This window comes from Lemur catta, chromosome 13 (assembly GCF_020740605.2).
Source record: "Lemur catta isolate mLemCat1 chromosome 13, mLemCat1.pri, whole genome shotgun sequence".
Classification (NCBI taxonomy): domain Eukaryota; kingdom Metazoa; phylum Chordata; class Mammalia; order Primates; family Lemuridae; genus Lemur; species Lemur catta.
In genome coordinates this window covers 60113699-60131359 of record NC_059140.1, presented here as the reverse complement: position 1 = coordinate 60131359, position 17661 = coordinate 60113699, and the positions used below count along the sequence as shown (strand labels likewise).

The 17661-nt window shown below is 36.0% G+C and overlaps 1 protein-coding gene across 1 annotated transcript in view; it reads right to left on the bottom strand.

The window, feature by feature from the left end:
* Positions 1–17661, bottom strand: part of DNAJC15 (DnaJ heat shock protein family (Hsp40) member C15) — a 63329-nt gene that overhangs the window by 27542 nt on the left and 18126 nt on the right. The window contains exons 2-4 of the mRNA XM_045566637.1: positions 7553–7604; positions 6360–6433; positions 3167–3243 (exon numbers count right to left, since the gene is read on the bottom strand). Of these exons, the coding sequence (XP_045422593.1) occupies positions 3167–3243; positions 6360–6433; positions 7553–7604 (203 nt within the window). The remainder of the gene's footprint in view (positions 1–3166; positions 3244–6359; positions 6434–7552; positions 7605–17661) is intronic.

Genomic DNA, 17661 nt, shown 5'->3' with positions numbered 1-17661 from the left:
TACTATATTAAGTCTCTAGGACCGTAATACATTTTAATACATTTGTTTGTCACTGTAAAAATTAGAAAAGATGAGAGAATCCTAGGTTTTAAACTTAGTATAGCTGCGATGATATAACTCCAGTATATACACTTTTACTATGAAATTGAAAATGTAACTTTAAATGTCATGTTCCCTCGACCAGAGATTTCAAACTGTGCTCCCTGGAATGCATCTGGCTGGCAGTGAGGTGTGTGGGACTGAGCGGTGTCCCCCAACCCTGTGGCAAATGGACCAGTTTTGGTTTCATCTTTTACTTTTTTTACTATTGGGCTTTTGAGTAATATTTAGTTTAAATAGCTCCACACAAGTTTTCAGAAAGTTTGAAAATCACAAATGTGATCACTTAAGACAATACAGTAAGTCCTCATTTAACGTTGTCGATAGGTTCTTGAAAACTGCAACTTTAAGCGAATGACTTATAGCAGGTCCTTGAATAACGTTTTTTTTCCTTCAGTGTCGTTTCATTATAACATTGACGAGAAAAACATAATTGGTGTTGTTATATGTTGTTTTGCTTAAAGTCACAGTCACCTATCGACAATGTTAAGTGAGGACTTAATTGTACTAGGTATAACAATAGTATTCCTGGGCAGCTCAATAAAAATTTAGGCTTTTTGTTATAAACATGAATTATAGTGTAGAAAACTATTCTCTTGCAAGGAAAAACCTAAAGCAAAGATTCAAATACTCATTTTAGCAAACAATCACATATTAAATGCAATATGGAAGAATGTATAGAATCATCAAATAGCACATACAGAGTATTTTTTAATAGATCATCAACAGGATCAGCTCCATTTTGCCTTCATCTACTTGTTAATGTACTCCACACAGTTTAGATTCAATGATCGTAGAAAATGATATCATAGTGATGTATTCACATCTTAACATATCTTATCATAATCAACATTGTGAAAGAAAGGGGTAGAGGAAAGCAAGATAGGTTTTACCTTTCCATTTAATGTGCTAGGGGCAAATATCTAGCCTTTGCACTCATGATAGAGATGGGAAGGGAAAGGACCCAACATTTTTTGAAGTACCTGTTATTTGGTAGGCACTTGTAGAAAAAGGTATCATCTATCATTCTTATATTATTCCAACAAGGCAGAATATTGTTAATCCCAATTCAAAATTGAAGAAACTAAAAGTGCAGATAAGCTAAAATAAATAAATAAATAAAAAGCTTGACCAAGATCATACAATACAACAGCTAAGCAGCAGAATCAGAATAAGGATCTGCTTTGCTTGGCTGATGTTTATAGAGTAGTTACTAATTGCCATGTTTTGTATTAAGAATTTCATTTGTGTTATATAACTTAGACTTCATGGCATCCCTATGCAGTTGAAACTAATATATTATCTCTATCTTATTTTAAAGATGATGAAACTGAGGTCAACCATTTAGCAGGTGGTAAAACTGGTATTCATACCAGATCTACTTGATACCAGAGTCTGTGCTCTTAACCACTGAATTTTGTATAGTTTTCAGTTTTGAACCATTATAACCTTCGTAACCAAAATCTTTATAATCATGTATCTTTTTTTTTTATTTCAGAATATTATGGGGGTACAAACATTTTGGCTACATCAATTGCTTTTGTACTGTTTGAGTCAAAGTTATAAATGTGCCCACCCCCAGATAGTGTGCATTATACCTGTGAGATGTGAATTTACCCATCCCCTCCTCCCCTCTCCCACCTGCTTGATTTCCAATGAGTGTTATTTCCATATGTGCACATAAGTGTTGATTGATTAGTTCCAATTTAATGGTGAGTACATGTGGTGATTGTTTTTCCATTCTTATGATAATTCACTTAGACGAATGGCCTCCAGTTCCATACAGTTCACCATTTTTTATGGCTGAGTAGTACTCCATGGTATACATATACCACATTTTATTAATACACTCGTGTACTGATAGGCACTTGGATTCTTGGGGCAGGTATCTTAAGAGAACTCAAAAACATAGTCAGCTCCTAACTATCTGTCCTAACAACTGAAGTGCCTTGGATGATATTAAAGGATATCCTCAAAAACCTTTCTGTTTTATGGTATCTTCCTATTCACATTTCAAGACTATGAATGGGATACTATGGGAGGACAATAAACATTCAAAAATATCAATGCTATTCTCCATAATAATAAGCAAGGAATAGTTACTAATATAGCTAACTTCCTAATTTGGTTTTCTTGCTTAAAATCATTTCCCATTTTCTATTCTCTGATGAGGAGAGATCGTGTCTCTCTTAGATTTAAATAAAGCTGTAAGCTAAATTGAGCCTCCCACCCACACTCTTTTGTTTTTTGCTAGGTTATAAGAAATAATAAAATGTTTTTGCTTTAAAAAAATCTGCTATACTATCATATTGGGGATTAAAAATTTTTTAAAATAAATTAAAAAATGAAAATCTGCTGATCACAAAAGATTAAAATTGTTTTTGTCAATATAGGACTTTATTATCTATTCTGCTTGTGTTGATTAAATCACCAGAAGATTTGTTGTGTGAACTACTACAACTAACTCTCACATAAATTTGAGAGTAGGCTCTAAAGGAATATAAGGTAAAGAAATGAATACAGCTGATGATCAATCTATGGTGGGAGAAAATATTCTTAACATTAAATGTTAAATGATATCACACGGCAATCATACAATATCATTAACTTTCTCCTATACTGTCCAAAGTTGGACAATAAATGGATACTGAGGTGAAACAAATATAATAAAATATGCTAGCTGTCAATTTGTGGAAGTAGAAAAGAACTGTGAAATAGATCCTGAATTACAATTAAAAATATGATACATGTCAAATTATAAAACTGAGTCCAGAGAGAACTCAGTATCACAATAAAGGATATTTTGATTGACTGATTTGAAACTTTAGTATTCAAATATTATAACTCCTTATTAAAGAATAAAGACACATCACAACTTTGCCTGATGTTTTTAGGTGGAGCGGTATACTCTCTTAGATTTGAGGCTTTAAAATGTAAAAATTTGATATTTTCCCCTCTGCCTCCTACTCAGAATTTTAAACAAAAGTATAACTTTCTTGTAACATTTTCTCCTTTTTTAAGACAAGCTTGGCCACAGAACACAATAATACTTATGCAGCACACCTACCTTACACCTAAAATAAGACTAGCTTCTCGCCTACTCATTTTCTGTTCAAATCCTCCTTTATAGTAGGATGAAAGGCTCTGTAAAGGAAAGAAAGAGCAAGAAATAATTAGTTCCATGCATGAGGTGGCATGACCTCAATCTCATCACGTAGCTGCAACAAGAGTAATGCATTTTAGTAGAAGTCAACTTGAAATTGTGTGTGTGTGTTGGGGGGAGGGAAATCACCAAACAATGATCCTTTTCAAGAAACTTTGACAAAGCATACTTAAAAAACATTAACGATTTTTTTTCACTTCAAAACACGAATTTTTCAACACTGAGATACATCTGAAGGAACAAAAGAGACTGACAGAAATAAAACGCTTGAACTTTTTCTAAGCCCTATAGTACTTTTCTCACTGGATATCCTTGACCAAATCATTTGATGGTGATACGTCAGACGTTTTGCCTACTAGACTGGCCGACAGGGAAAGGAGGAGGAATTGACATAGTGGGGAGTACATCAGTATAGCAGACAGGCAAGTCAGGAAAGGCTGGGAAACTGGACCTAAAGGTTTTAGTTTGGCTGGAGAGACGAGAACAATGAGGAGAGGTAGATTAGAGAGGTAATCGGGGCCAGATTGTGGAGGGTTGTAAGCAATGGAAAGAGTTGAGGATTTTATTTTAAGTGGGAAGAGAAGCCAGAGCACAGGAGTAACACAATCTGACTGTTTTCAAAGGATTTCTCTAACTGCTACGTGAAAAATACAAAGGTGGGAAGGTAGAAGCAGGAGACCAGTTAAGATATCATAACAATAATCCAGGCAATAGATGACGGTGCTATGGACTAAGGTGGTGGCAGAGGAAGTGGTACAAAGGAGTCAGATCTGGCTGTATTTTGAAAGCAGAACTAAATGCTTCCTGGATGTATTAAATGTGGACTATGGGAAAAAGAGGAATTAAGAATCATGAAAGAGGACACTGTTATGTGCTGGCCAGATCCCTCTTCAGGAAAGGACTTACTCCTGGGATGCTGCGGCTGCTGCTGACAGATAGCTCCTAGCTGTCAGATGCTCCAGGAATTGCCTTACCTGAAGAAAGCTCCTGTCCCCTTCCTGGAGCAGCCTGTATCTAATGACTGGTTAACATGGAGGATGGGGGGATAAGCATTGTAATTCTCTAATGCATAGAGTAATTCTTTATTCAAGAAAAAAATATTTCTATGAGTTTTTATTTACCTTAGGTAGCTCTAAAATTTTGAATCAGCATAATAAGGAAGATAAACTGATGATGTTTCATGAACTGTCATTCCCACTACAGTCACAAAGCTCATTAACCCTAAAAGCAGGTATTGGTATTTCAGCAATTTTTTTACTTTCAGTTTTGCCCTGGTAGAAATGAAGTCTCAGAAAAGGCTACTTAAACTCTAGGGTCCAGAAGTTAACACCTTAGGACACTGCCTTCATGAGGAGTAGGTCAATCTGTATATATATAATCAATACAACCTTTCTAAAAGAACTTATTTTGAGGACTGAAACTTAATATTTGGGAGCTGTGTACAGAAAAGCAGACAAAGAGAAAATAAAAAATTGCTGTTAATCACTACTAAAACAGTCGTCCAATGGTATCTGTGGGTGATTGGTTCCAGGACCACTGGTACCAAAATCCACATACTCAAGTCCTGCAGTTGGCCCTGCAGGAACCCACGAATATAAACCATTGGCCCTCCACATGACCTGCTCCCTCATTTTCTCAGAGGGGCTTTACCTGGCCTATCTAAAGATTCCTCTCTGCTGTTACTCTTCAGCCTCTTTCCCTAATTTGGTTTTCTTAAAAGCACTCAACACTTCCAGATATTACCTAATCTTACTTCTTTTGTTTATTGTCTTTCTCCACTAAAATGTAAGCTCCGAGCGGGCAATTTCTTTGTCTGGTGTAAGTATATCCCACTGCCTACAATAATGTATTACATGAGTATACCTCTTACCATCATGTAGTAAGTGCTCAATGAATATTTACTGACTGAATGCTGTATAGCTATCAATACTTTAGCCAAATAAACTATACATATGAAAACAGGAAATACACACATGCTCCCTCTACTCACAGATATGTATTTATAGGACTGCAAAATCACTTGCAGTTCTTTTGAACCTGAGTTTAATTATCTGTCAGTATGTCATCCTTTGAAAGTGCTGTCATTGTTCATGGCTAACTAAGCCTCACAAACCTGTGATGCTTTTGCTAAAACAAGCCATTCATTCTCAAATTGCTGCAAGCTGAGCTGATATATCCCAGATCTGCTTCTTTTTCCCCAGAAGTCAATGTCTGTGCTGTAGTGCTTCACTGAGTTTTCTCTGTATTGTCTTCAGTGGTCACAAACCACAGTTCATACTGTAGGTTTTTGGATACATACTATCATTCATTCTGCACTTATTTTCAGTTCACCAGAGTAGCTATCATGCTGCTAGAAGAATGTATAATAAGTTCCACAGGATTTCATGCTTGGAACCTTGTGGTTTTATGTTTCAGATAGGCAGGTGTGCTGGGATAAGGAGACCAGCTTCAAATTTCAAGATGACAAAATAGTCTTGGGCAAGCTCCACAAGGGCAGGGCCTGTGTCTCTTTTGTCCAGCTATCCCAAACTCCTGGCACAGGGACTGGAATTGGTGGGCACTCACCAAATGTTTATTGAATAAATGAACAACAATTCAACAGGGAAAATTAGTTACCTCAAAGTTGATGTGATACTACTAAATGGAGCAAAATGATTAGATGTCAAAACCAGAAATAAGGCTAGATATTAAAATAACATGACCACTTAAAAGTGTCTTCTTTTAAAACTTCTTCACATTAAGAAACATGAAACTTAAACTAAATCAATAAATTAGACAAACTCACCAATGATATAATGATGGAAGTAAACTTCTACAAACGTTGCAAAATCCAAGACATTTTCTGAGTTACTTTAAACTATGTCATACTGGGGGGAGGAAGGGATGGGTATACACACACCTAATGGGTTCGGTGCCCACCGTCTGGGGGAATGGACATGCTTGAAGCTCTGACTCGGGTGGGGCAAAGGCAATATATGTAACCGAAACATTTGTACCTCTGTAATATGCTGAAATTAAAAAATTAAAATAAAATAAAATATGTCATACAAACAAAAATCAAAATGAGTTTTCTAACTAAAGCCACATTATAACTTACAGGAGTTGAAATCTTCTTTGCAGTTTCTGTAATTACTTGTTCTAGAGGTTTCCAGATCTGAAATGCATAGCGACCTAAATAGTCAAAGGAATAAAAGCAAATATATTTTCTATAATCCAAGCCAATCAATACCTTTAAGGTGCTTGCTACAGTAATTATTGATAGTTTACTTCATATATGTTATTTTAATAAACATTTCAAAATTTATCAGAAAGACAGTCACATTTTTTCAAATTTCTAATTAATGAACAGAGGACATAATTTCATTTTAATATGCAAATATCAATCAATGAGAGGAGCAACAACCCCAGAACTAAGCATAGCATCTCCTAACTTAGGCAAATGGACTGGCAGATTAGTACTCACAAGTACTATCTCCCATCACCAAGAGTAAGCAGGGGGACCTAACTCACTACACACTGTTGGGAAGAAGTGAGGACAGCAGGTCAGACATAACCCAAGAGGTACACAAAACCTGCTAGAACACCCCATAGGCAACTCAGGACCAGCACTCCTGTCCCTGGCACACTTAGGGACTGACTGATCTTCAGAGACCTGGAGACAGGCCCGTAAGCCAGGTCTAGCACCCCCAGGTCTCAACCGAGAGATCAGATGGGAAGAAAGCAGTGAAAGAACTTCAGAAAAATGAAAACTTAAAGTGAAATGACAGCCCCCAAAAGAAAACAATAACTCCTTACCAATGGATACCAACCAAAATGAAAAGATTGAAATAACATAAGAATTTCGAATACGGGTTGTAAGGAAGCTCAATGAAATACAAGAGAAAATAGAAACCCAACATAAAGAAACCACAAAAACAATGCAGGAGATGAATGAAAGATTTACTAAGGAAATCAAATTATTAAAAAGAAATCAAACAGAATTTCTGGAAATGAAAAATTCATTTCTTTTTATAGTGTACTATAGCTCAAACAACAAAATAAAATGCCAGAAGATCAACTATTATTGGAGCTGGTTTTCCTAGCTTTTGTATCATTAATTTTCTTCCCTATAAAGTTATCCAGATTTGCTACACTGACAAATGCTCAGTAACTATAAATGGTGGAAAGAATGAGAATGTATAATGTCTGAAAAGCAAAACCTCAGAATACTATGGTCTACTCATGAATCACTGCAAAAGATATCTGGTAATATTTTTCCTACAATGTATTGATATGTATTCTTTATCTTACCTGCAAATGCAAGAGCTGCAACACCCAGTCCTACAGCTATCAAACTTCTTGCCTATGGAGGAAAAAACAAATATCACTTAGAATGTTACACATTAGGTTTTAAAAGTAAATCATTTTTAATAATGAGAATAACTATATTAAATACTACATCTTCTCATGCTCTATTGTGAGTAATAGAACTTAAAAAAAATGCAGTGTCTGTGGGATTTTATCTGTTGCTTGCTATACCAGCTAATTTTCAGTGAACTAAAATGATTCTACATTTTTATTTAATTTCCATATATTTGAATTCATTCTAACCAAGAGCTTTTATATTACCTATTGCTAAAATTTTTCTATGGACTATTTTTAATAATGAGTTTAATATATTTCTCTCCTAAGAAGATGAAAGGCACATATTTTGTCCTTCCTATTTTATATTTACAATGCTCAATATCATCTGCTATATTTAAAAATTTAATAAAACCTTAGATCAATGTTTAGGAAGAAGAGGTCAATCTATGAGATTCAGTAAAGACTTCTAAAAAGCTAGAATAATCTCCCTAGAGATCAGAATGGATACATTTCACATTGGTGCAGACATCATAGGATGGAGGCTGAGACTGAAGGGATGCTAAAACCAAAAAGCCCTTCAGCCATTGGCCTTCAAGTTCTGTAAGGAAATATATAACAAGTCTTAGGAAATCAAAGCCCCAAACCTTCAATAGAAGGCTCTGTGATGAGAAACATCAGATCAGCAAGGGCAGCTGCATGAAGGTGCTCTGACTTTAATATTCAATAACTCTCTGAGAAATCTAGAGCTCTTCATAGACAAAGTGAAGGAAATTCCTCTAGGCTTCTCCCCCTCAGTGTAGCTGTAAGACACCTTTTCACCAGGCAATGACACTAGAACCATTTCAATAAAGGAAAGTTCATTCCCTGGCACAGGTAAGAAAGCCTAGAGCTACCTACGTAGAGAGGCAAAACAGTCTTCAAGGTTCCTTTCAGGTTGTCTAACCTTAATTGTTCCTGAACAGAAGGAGGTAAGTACTGATTTAATGAAAATGCTCTGCTGAGGTATATTTTTGGCATTTTCTAGGGCTTCTCTGTTGCCACATATTTTGAGGTTTATCCTCAGTCCAATCAAACTACTCAACTGTTTCATGTGTGAATTATATTTTCTTCCCTTGTAACTTTATTCTTTCATCTGACTTGAAATACTCATTATTGACTACCCAAATCCTACCTGTTCTTAATACCCTAGCTTGAATCTACCACAGAATGGCAGAAGTCATTTACCACACGTGACAAAGGGCACATATCCAAATATACATATAGAATTCCTCTGAATTAATAAAAAGACAAATAATCTAGTAGAAAAATGGGCAAAAGACTAGGTCAGAGACTTCACACACAAAAAAATCTAAATGATTAATAACATATGAAAAGGTGCTCAACTTCAAGAGTAACCAGAGAATATTAATGACAACAATAGGGTGTAGAAATATTACTAATAGTATCAGAATATAAAGATTTGTGGCCTTTGTGAACTTATTTTGTCCACTGATATATCTCAAGAGCCTAGCAACAATATCTATACCTCCTGTGGTTATTATGAGGATAAACTGTAAGAATATATGTAAAGGACTAAGCACAGTAGTTTGGCACATGTTAAACAATCAGTAAATGTGAACTTCTTTTAATATCAATAGAAATAACTAACTACTCATGAATATAAGTAGTATAATGGAAGTACAAACAAAGTTCTATAACCCTTAAATTTGAACAAGAGAAGATTCAGAGAAGCAGTTTTTGAGGTAGGCCCTAGAAAATGAATTGGTCTTCCCTAGGTGAAAAGCACCAATTTTTCACATTTTGAAACATGCATATTTGAAAAAGTTGAGTTATTCTACAATAATTAAATTTTTTTATAGATTAATAATAATTTCATCATTTTTACTATTTTAACTATTCAAAATATATGAGACAAATAGTTGCCTCTACAATTCCAAAGTGATTTTTACTTCAAGGACTAAAGGCATATAAGAAAACCACCATTAAGCATTTGCTCATTTTTCACTTTATTCTAATAATATGTAAGGCTAAGTTACATTTCACAATAAAAGCTTCTGCACAGCCAAAGAAACAGTCACGAGAATAAACAGACAACCTACAGAATGGGAAAAAATTTTCGCATACTACACATCAGATAAAGGACTGATAACAAGAATCTATTTAGAACTCAGGAAAATCAGCAAGAAAAAAATCAAACAACCCTATCAAAAAGTGGGCAAATGACATCAATAGAAATTTTTCAAAAGAAGATATAAGAATGGCTAACAAACATATGAGAAAATGCTCAACATCCCTAATCATCAGGGAAATGCAAATCAAAACCACAATGAGATATCACTTAACTCCAGTGAGAATGGCCTTTATCAAAAAGTCCCAAAACAACACATGTTGGCGTGGACGCGGAGAGACAGGAACACTCATACACTGCTGGTGGGACTGCAAACTAGTGCAACCCCTGTGCAAAGCATTATGGAGATACCTTAAACAGATTCAAGTAGACTACTATTCGATCCAGCAATCCCATTATTGGGCATCTACCCAAAGGAACAAAAGTCATTCTATGACAAAGACACCTGTACCCGAATGTTTATAGCAGCACAATTCACAATTGCAAAGATGTGGAAACAACCCAAATGCCCATCAATTCATGAATGGATTAGTAAATTGTGGTATATGTATACCATAGAGTATTACTCAGCTATAAGAAATAACGGAGATACGACATCTCTTTGGTTCTCCTGGAGAGAGTTGGAACCCATTATATTAAGTGAAGTATCCCAAGAATGGAAAAACAAGCATCACATGTACTCACCAGAAAACTGGTTTCCCTGATCATCACCTAAATGCACGTTGGGGAATGATACCAATTGGGTATCAAACTGAAGCAGGGGGTGGGGGGAGGGGATGGGTGTATGCCTACATGATGAGTCTGTTGTGCACCGTCTGGGGAATGGTCATGCTTGAAGGTGCTGACTCGGGGAGGTGGGGGGTGGGGGGAGGGGATGGAGGTATAACTACATGGTGAGCGCCAGGCACACTGTCTGGGGAATGGACACGCTTGAAGCTCTGACTCGGGGGGATGGGTGGGACATGGGCAATATATATAACCTGAACTTTTGTACCCCCATAATAAGCTGAAATAAAAAAATAAATAAATAAATAAGTTCAATTTAATTCAATAAGTAAGTATCGAGGACTCTGCTGATTATTCTCCATTAGTCCCCCCAGATCCGCCCTCTACTCTTGTCTGCCTCTCCTTATCTCTAGGGACTCACTATACCTCTAGCTTCTGGTTAGATTTTGCCAGTGAGACGAAGCATCGGCAGAAAAACAAAGGGTAGAAGGAGAGAGAAATAATGGCACCGTTTATTCTCCTTATTTCTTCCCTGCCTTGTTTCCTCTTTGGACACAGCTCCTGCTGGGGTGGCTCCTCTTCCATACCTCCAACTCTCACTGAGTTCTGGAACGCACTTCCCATCCTTGCCCCTTCATCTGGGTGGATAACAGTTTCCAACAATTGCTAATCCCTAGGTGATTCCTCATCTTATTTTGGTTACCTTAAACCATGCCCACACCTCTACAAATAGTCCCTTCATTAATTTATCTTCAAAAAAACCCATCCATCTATTTACCACTACCAATACCTATACTGTGAAAATGTCACTACATAATGGTCACTATATTACATGTAAGAGATGTAGCATGGAACAAGGCAAACTTGGCCCTAGGACCTATATCAAATGGGTCCTTATGTAGGACCTCGAATATGGTAGGTAGGCCCCAATGTTCACTCTATGCTAAAGTCCAAGAGTTCATTCTTTTTATTCTTATTATAACACTTATTGTATTAAATTACAGTTAGATGTGTTCTACCTCTTTTAGCTTTTCTAGGTAATCAAGAGTCTTTTAAAAATCGGATGAAATCGATGGACCATCTCCCCAGAAAAACATAAACATATAGACACCACAAATTTTTGTATATATTTTGAAAGGATTCATGGGTCCTCCTGAAGTCCTTCAGTTTACAACATACGAACACTTAAAAAAAATTATTGAGCTCACTGAAGTCAATGAGGGTGTCTCATTTGCCTTTAAGCTGATAAAGCATATCAGAAGACCTGCCATATATATTTCACTTCTCATTTATTAAACAATAATGAAAATGTTGATTTATTATTTTAAAAAAATCACGGCCGGGCGCAGTGGCTCATGCCTGTAATCCTAGCACTCTAGGAGGCCGAGGGGGAAGGATTGCTTGAGGTCAGGAGTTTGAGACCAGTCTGAGCAAGAGTGAGACCCCGTCTCTACTAAAAAAAAAAAAAAAAATAGAAAGAAATTATCGGGACAACTAAAAATACATAGAAAAAATTAGTTGGGCATGGTGGTGCATGCCTGTAGTCCCAGCTACTTGGGAGGCTGAGGCAGAAGGGATTGCTTAAGCCCAGGAGTTTGAGGTTGTTGTGAGCTAGGCTGACGCCACGGCACTCTAGCCAGGGCAAAAGAGTGAGACTTTGTCTCCAAAAATAAATAAATAAATAAATAATCAGTAAAATTAACTTCTATGTCTAAGACTAACTTTTTTGAAAGAAAAACACAGAACGTCTTGCAATCTTTAAAAACAACAAAAAGATGGTAAAAAGGAATTTGAGGAGAAAACAACAACAAAAAGAAATCCAAATTAGGTAGATCACTGGAGCACATAAGGATGTTCAATAAATAAATGACCACACCTGTGCAATCAAATCTTACTTATCCACACTAAAAAGACAAAGTATATAGCACAGCTAATCAAAAACCCATTCCTTTATTGGAATTAAAATTCTTTCTTGAAAATGGGTTGTACCTGAGTTACCTCTAGCTGTATTTTAATTAATCTGATATTAAAATAATACTTTATGAGCATAAACAATTGATAGGCTGGGCATGGTGGCTCTAGCTTGTAATCCCAGCACTTTGGAAGGCCATGGCAGGAGGATCACTTGCGCCCAGGAGTTCAAGACCAGCCTGCACAGCAAAGCAAGATTGTGTCTCTATGAAATTGAAAAAAAAAAAAAATTAGCTGACTATAGTGTTATGCTCCTGTAGTCCTAGCTACTCATGAGGCTGAGGCAGGAGGATCACTTGAGCCCAGGAATTCCAGGTTACAGTGAACTACGATCACGCCATTGCACTCCAGCCTGGGCTACAGTGTGAGACTCCGTCTCAAAAAAAAAAAAAAAGAAAGAAAGAAAAAGAAAGAAATTTTAGTTGGGTGCGGTGGCTCACGCCTGTAATCCTAGTGCTCTGGGAGGCCGAGACAGGAGGATGGCTTAAGGTCAGGAGTTCAGGACCAGCCTGAGCAAAAGCGAGACCCCATCTCTACTAAAAATAGAAAAAATTAGCCAGACGACTAAAATTAGAAATAATTAGCCAAGCGTGGTGTCGCACGTCTGTAGTCCCGGCTACTCAAGAGGCTGAAGCAGGAGGATGGCTTGAGCCCAGGAGTTTGAGGCTGCTGTGAGCTAGGCTGATGGCACGGCACTCTAGCCCTGGCCACAGAGCGAGACTCTACCTCAAAAAAAAGTTTTTTTAAACAACGACCAAAAAAACCCCCAATTGATAGCAAACAAACAAAAACATATTTGGAAATTAAAGTCAACTTGAAATTTTTAAAAAAATCATGTATCCTATATAAGCAGATCTGTACTCTGAAATGAGAATAAGTCTTTTTCTTTTTTTTCCACATCTATCTATAAACAATTAAGTTAAAACTTTAATTGGTCCAGAATAATAGTATAATTTGCTTTCTAGAAAAAAATATTTATCTACTATCTAACATTTCTTATTCACTAAAAAGCCATTGGTATTTCTTTTCAGACACCGATTTAGTGACCTGTGAAACAGTAACAACTCCTTCCAACCTTCCACATACCTGAATGACTCAAACAGGGAAAAAGCCTATTGAATTTCAAATATAGAAAATAGAAGTATAAGAGAAGGAGAGTCAGTCTAAAGGCTGAGCAAGTAGGTCACACAGAACTCTTAATCATACCTTTGTTTGACCTTAATTTTTAAAAATAAAATAACATCTAAAACACACCGTGTTTTTGAATAGCCTATGGTTCATTTGGCATAACTGAATAAATATCAGAGAATTCTATCAATATGTTCTCTATTTTAATACCACTGAAAAAATTTACACATATGCTTTATTACTGTGTTATTTCTCATCTATTTAAACTTTGGTACCATATCCTTGGGCTAAGAGGATCTATTTTGTTTCTTTTATGTACACAACACCGTATTTGATCCCATTGTAAACATGAAAATGTACTTCAATTTTTATTTTGAATGTTTTTAAAACAATGATGCTTTAAAACTAAATTGCCAGTAACAGAATGAGAAAAATGACATTGTAAAGGCAATATAAAAGCAAAATGGTGAATCAGGCATAGTGTTAGTACTACAAGTACACTTATTTTCTACCAACTAGGCAATAACCAGGTTAAATGTCCATATTGCTCATGCTATTAGATAGACATAATAGTACATCTGTGAATTTTGCAAAAATAGGGAAATGTTACTATTGCTTTGACTCAGGAAAGATTAGGATATGTGCTGAAAATTAAAAAAAATCAGGAAGTGTGATTTAAAAGGAAAGATAGGTACTGAGCACAGTGGTGTGTCCCTGTAGTCCCAGCTACTCAGGAGGCTGAGGCAAGAAGATTGCCTGAACCCAGGAATTCAAGGTCAGCCTAAGCAACATGGAGACTTGTCTCTAAAAAAAAAAAGTAATAAATTAATTAATAAGAAAGGTAGATATATTCTTGTATCCTAGAATAGGCTAAAACTGCCCCAAGTGTCATATGTACGTAGGAGACAGTAGATGGTAAATGTGGATCCCATATGAGGTCATTTTTTTAAACCCATACATATATATCTATACAAGGCCACCTTGGGCAAGTTTAAGTTTTGAAATATTTTCTTTTAAGATTCAGAAGTTTATGGTTTAGAAAAGCAGCTAACATTTTCTAGGCCTGCAGAAGATCTAAATAAATTCTTGGATATATTTTTTTTTGTTATATAAAATTAAGCTAGCTCATAATTCTACTTGTAGAACAAGGTGATCTTTCTATAAATATGTGTACATATATACCTGAAAACCAAATCAGTTACAAATTACATCGGAAATTCTTTCTACCACTGGTCCAGACTAGTGTTTGGGAATAGCAGTCTATATAAGAGAAACAAAAACCTAACATTCTATTTAGAAATTCAGTTTTTAACAATCTTGTCATGGTCACCATGGAAAACAAAGATGATATATATTCACAAAATAAATTTACGGGATATTGGCCAATGGTATTTAAGTTTTTAAAATTCATGACTTTAGATTATACTTGTCAAAACTGACAAAAAGCCTAGTTTTCACTGTATTCTTTCTGACCATATACAATGTATGAACATTTTGGATTTTAAAATTTCCAGGCATATGCAGAATAGCAATGCACAAATCAACAGATTGCAAATTGTCAATGAAATCATTGGTTGGTTTTGAAATGGTAGGAGAATTACCATAGAGAATCCTTTTCCTGGACTACTAAGCCTGGCTAAACAAAAGTCTTATGACTACACTAAATAGCCTCATTACATAACTACGGTTTCTGATGTCTGCTGGTCCTTCAACGCTGCTCTGCATCAATCATCTTCCTTATTCTTAATTAGTACTCTTTCCCATGTCTCATGGCTCTTACCTTTCTACATTTTCACTTTCTTCATAAGCCTTCATGTTCTTCAGCCACACAGTAAGCATGAACCCCATCAACCTTCTACCCCTTCACCGCTGAATGATAAGGGCTGCTATGGAAAGTCCAAGGGCTTCCAAGTTAATCAGGCCCAGGCTCTAATTCCAATTAACATTTAACAGTTTTGTGACCCTAGGCTATTCTCTCTGGGCCCAATTACTTATCTATAACATGGGGATATAAATACCTGTATCATAGATGCTCATAATTTATGATACAAGGTTATGAAAAATGACCAGCACACTGTGTGAACATGGCAGATACTCTGTTAGTCCTTTCTTCATTCTAAAATATTTAATTTTACTCCCTTTCTGTTTCTCTCTTCCCTATTCCTCCCAGAAACTCTTACTCATTCTTCAACAAATAACTTCAAGGCCATCTTCCCAGTGAAGTTTTCCCCACTCACCTCTTCACCCAAGCAAAACTCTTCAGTGGCCCCATAGTATTCAGTAGGTCTCGCTACTATAATTCATAGTACACTATTTAATAATGGTTTACTTATTTCAAGTTCCTTCCAGCTTATGAGCTTCTGGAGGCAGGGACTATACTTTTTATCTCTGGATTTCCAAAATCTAGCAAAATACCTGGTATATAGCATATTTTCAAAAAGTTTGTATAATGGGATGAAAAGGATCTTAAGAAGCTTCCCCACCATCCAGATGTCTCTTGTAGCTTATATGATCCGTGTGCTGTCTTGGTGCTGAAATTATGTTTTGAAATGGTAAAATACAATAAACAATGCTAATTAAACTTAATTAAGAAACTAACATGTAATCATGCCTCAAAATATCCGGGACCAGATAAATATATCCAAAAATCTCATGGAAGACAAAGAAAATGAAGTTAAGGACCTTGTGTCAAGTAAATTTCCTTACAAAAATGAAATGAAGATAATCTACAGGTCATGTAGGAAAAGATAAAGGAATAGCTAATTTGTTAAACAAACATAAAGTAAAATAAAGAAACTCCCAATAAAAGGGGTAGATGATTCATCAAATAGCCATTTGAAGGCATTTCTTATCTCTTACTGGTTGATTAATTAACTTAATAAATACTCAATGGGCATTTACTATGTGCCAGTCATGATTTTAAATTCCGGGAATATGTCAGACAAAATTCCTAACCTGTGAAGCTACATTTTAGCAAGAGACACAAATAATAAACAATATAAATAAGAAAAATATATAATATTTTATACAGTGATATGTGCTATGAAAAAAAATAAGATGTAGGTGTATGTTTCTATGATGATAGCAATATATTTAGAGTGAGTAGGAAAAGCTTCACTGAAAAGGTGACTTTTGGAAAAAAAAAACAGAAAACAAAACTAAAGCATGTAAAGAAGTAAAGAAGCCATGCCAACATCTAAGGAATTTCAGGCAAAGGCAACAAGTTGAAAAGCCCTAAGGCAGGGGTGTGACTGGTGTGCTTGAGAAATAGTCAGAAGGCCAGTGTGCACAGAGCAGAGAGTGACAGGAAAAAAATAGGGAATAAAGTCTGAGAAGTCACATGGGAAGCAGATCAAGTTAGGGTCTACAAGGTCAACATAAGGACTTTAGATTTTCTCTGAGTGATATGAGAAGAATTTTTTGAACAGAGGCCTAAGATTATCTCACTCAGAATTCAAAGTATCACTCTAATTGTCACGTTGAGAATAGACGGTAGAGGACAAAACCAGAGGCACCGAGATGAGTTAGAAGTTCAGTAAAATAATTCAAGAAAGAGAGAATGGTAGCTTGGACCAGAGGGATTAATGATGGAAATGGGGAAGTGGTGAGATTCTAGACAGATTCTGAAGATAAAGCCAACAGGATTTGCTGAGAAATTGGATGTGGGGAGTCAGAAAAAGAAGAATTAAGGATGTCAAGTTTATTGTCTTGAACTTTCATTGGAAGAATGAAATTGCCTTTGATGCAAAGACTGTGAAATGTCTGGGGCACAGGGAGGGAATGTCATGAGTTCTCTTCTGGACTTATTTTTCTAAAACATGCCAGGATAAACATGATAAATAAAGCCTAAGCAAAGCAGTATGGGGCGTGGGGGTAGGGTGGGGAGGTCTCTTCTACTAATGAAAAAGAAGAATGAATGGGGATATTTCAAAAACATTCTTTGTTACCTTACAGGGACTTAATTCTCAAGGGTTAATCACAAGCAAATCACTTTCTGCTGAACTCAGTGTTTTATGTTGTCTTATTATTTAGCTCAATTTCCACAAAGAAAGCTCTTTGAATTTAAACGCAAATAGAAGGGAGAAAAAGGAGAGGGAAGAAG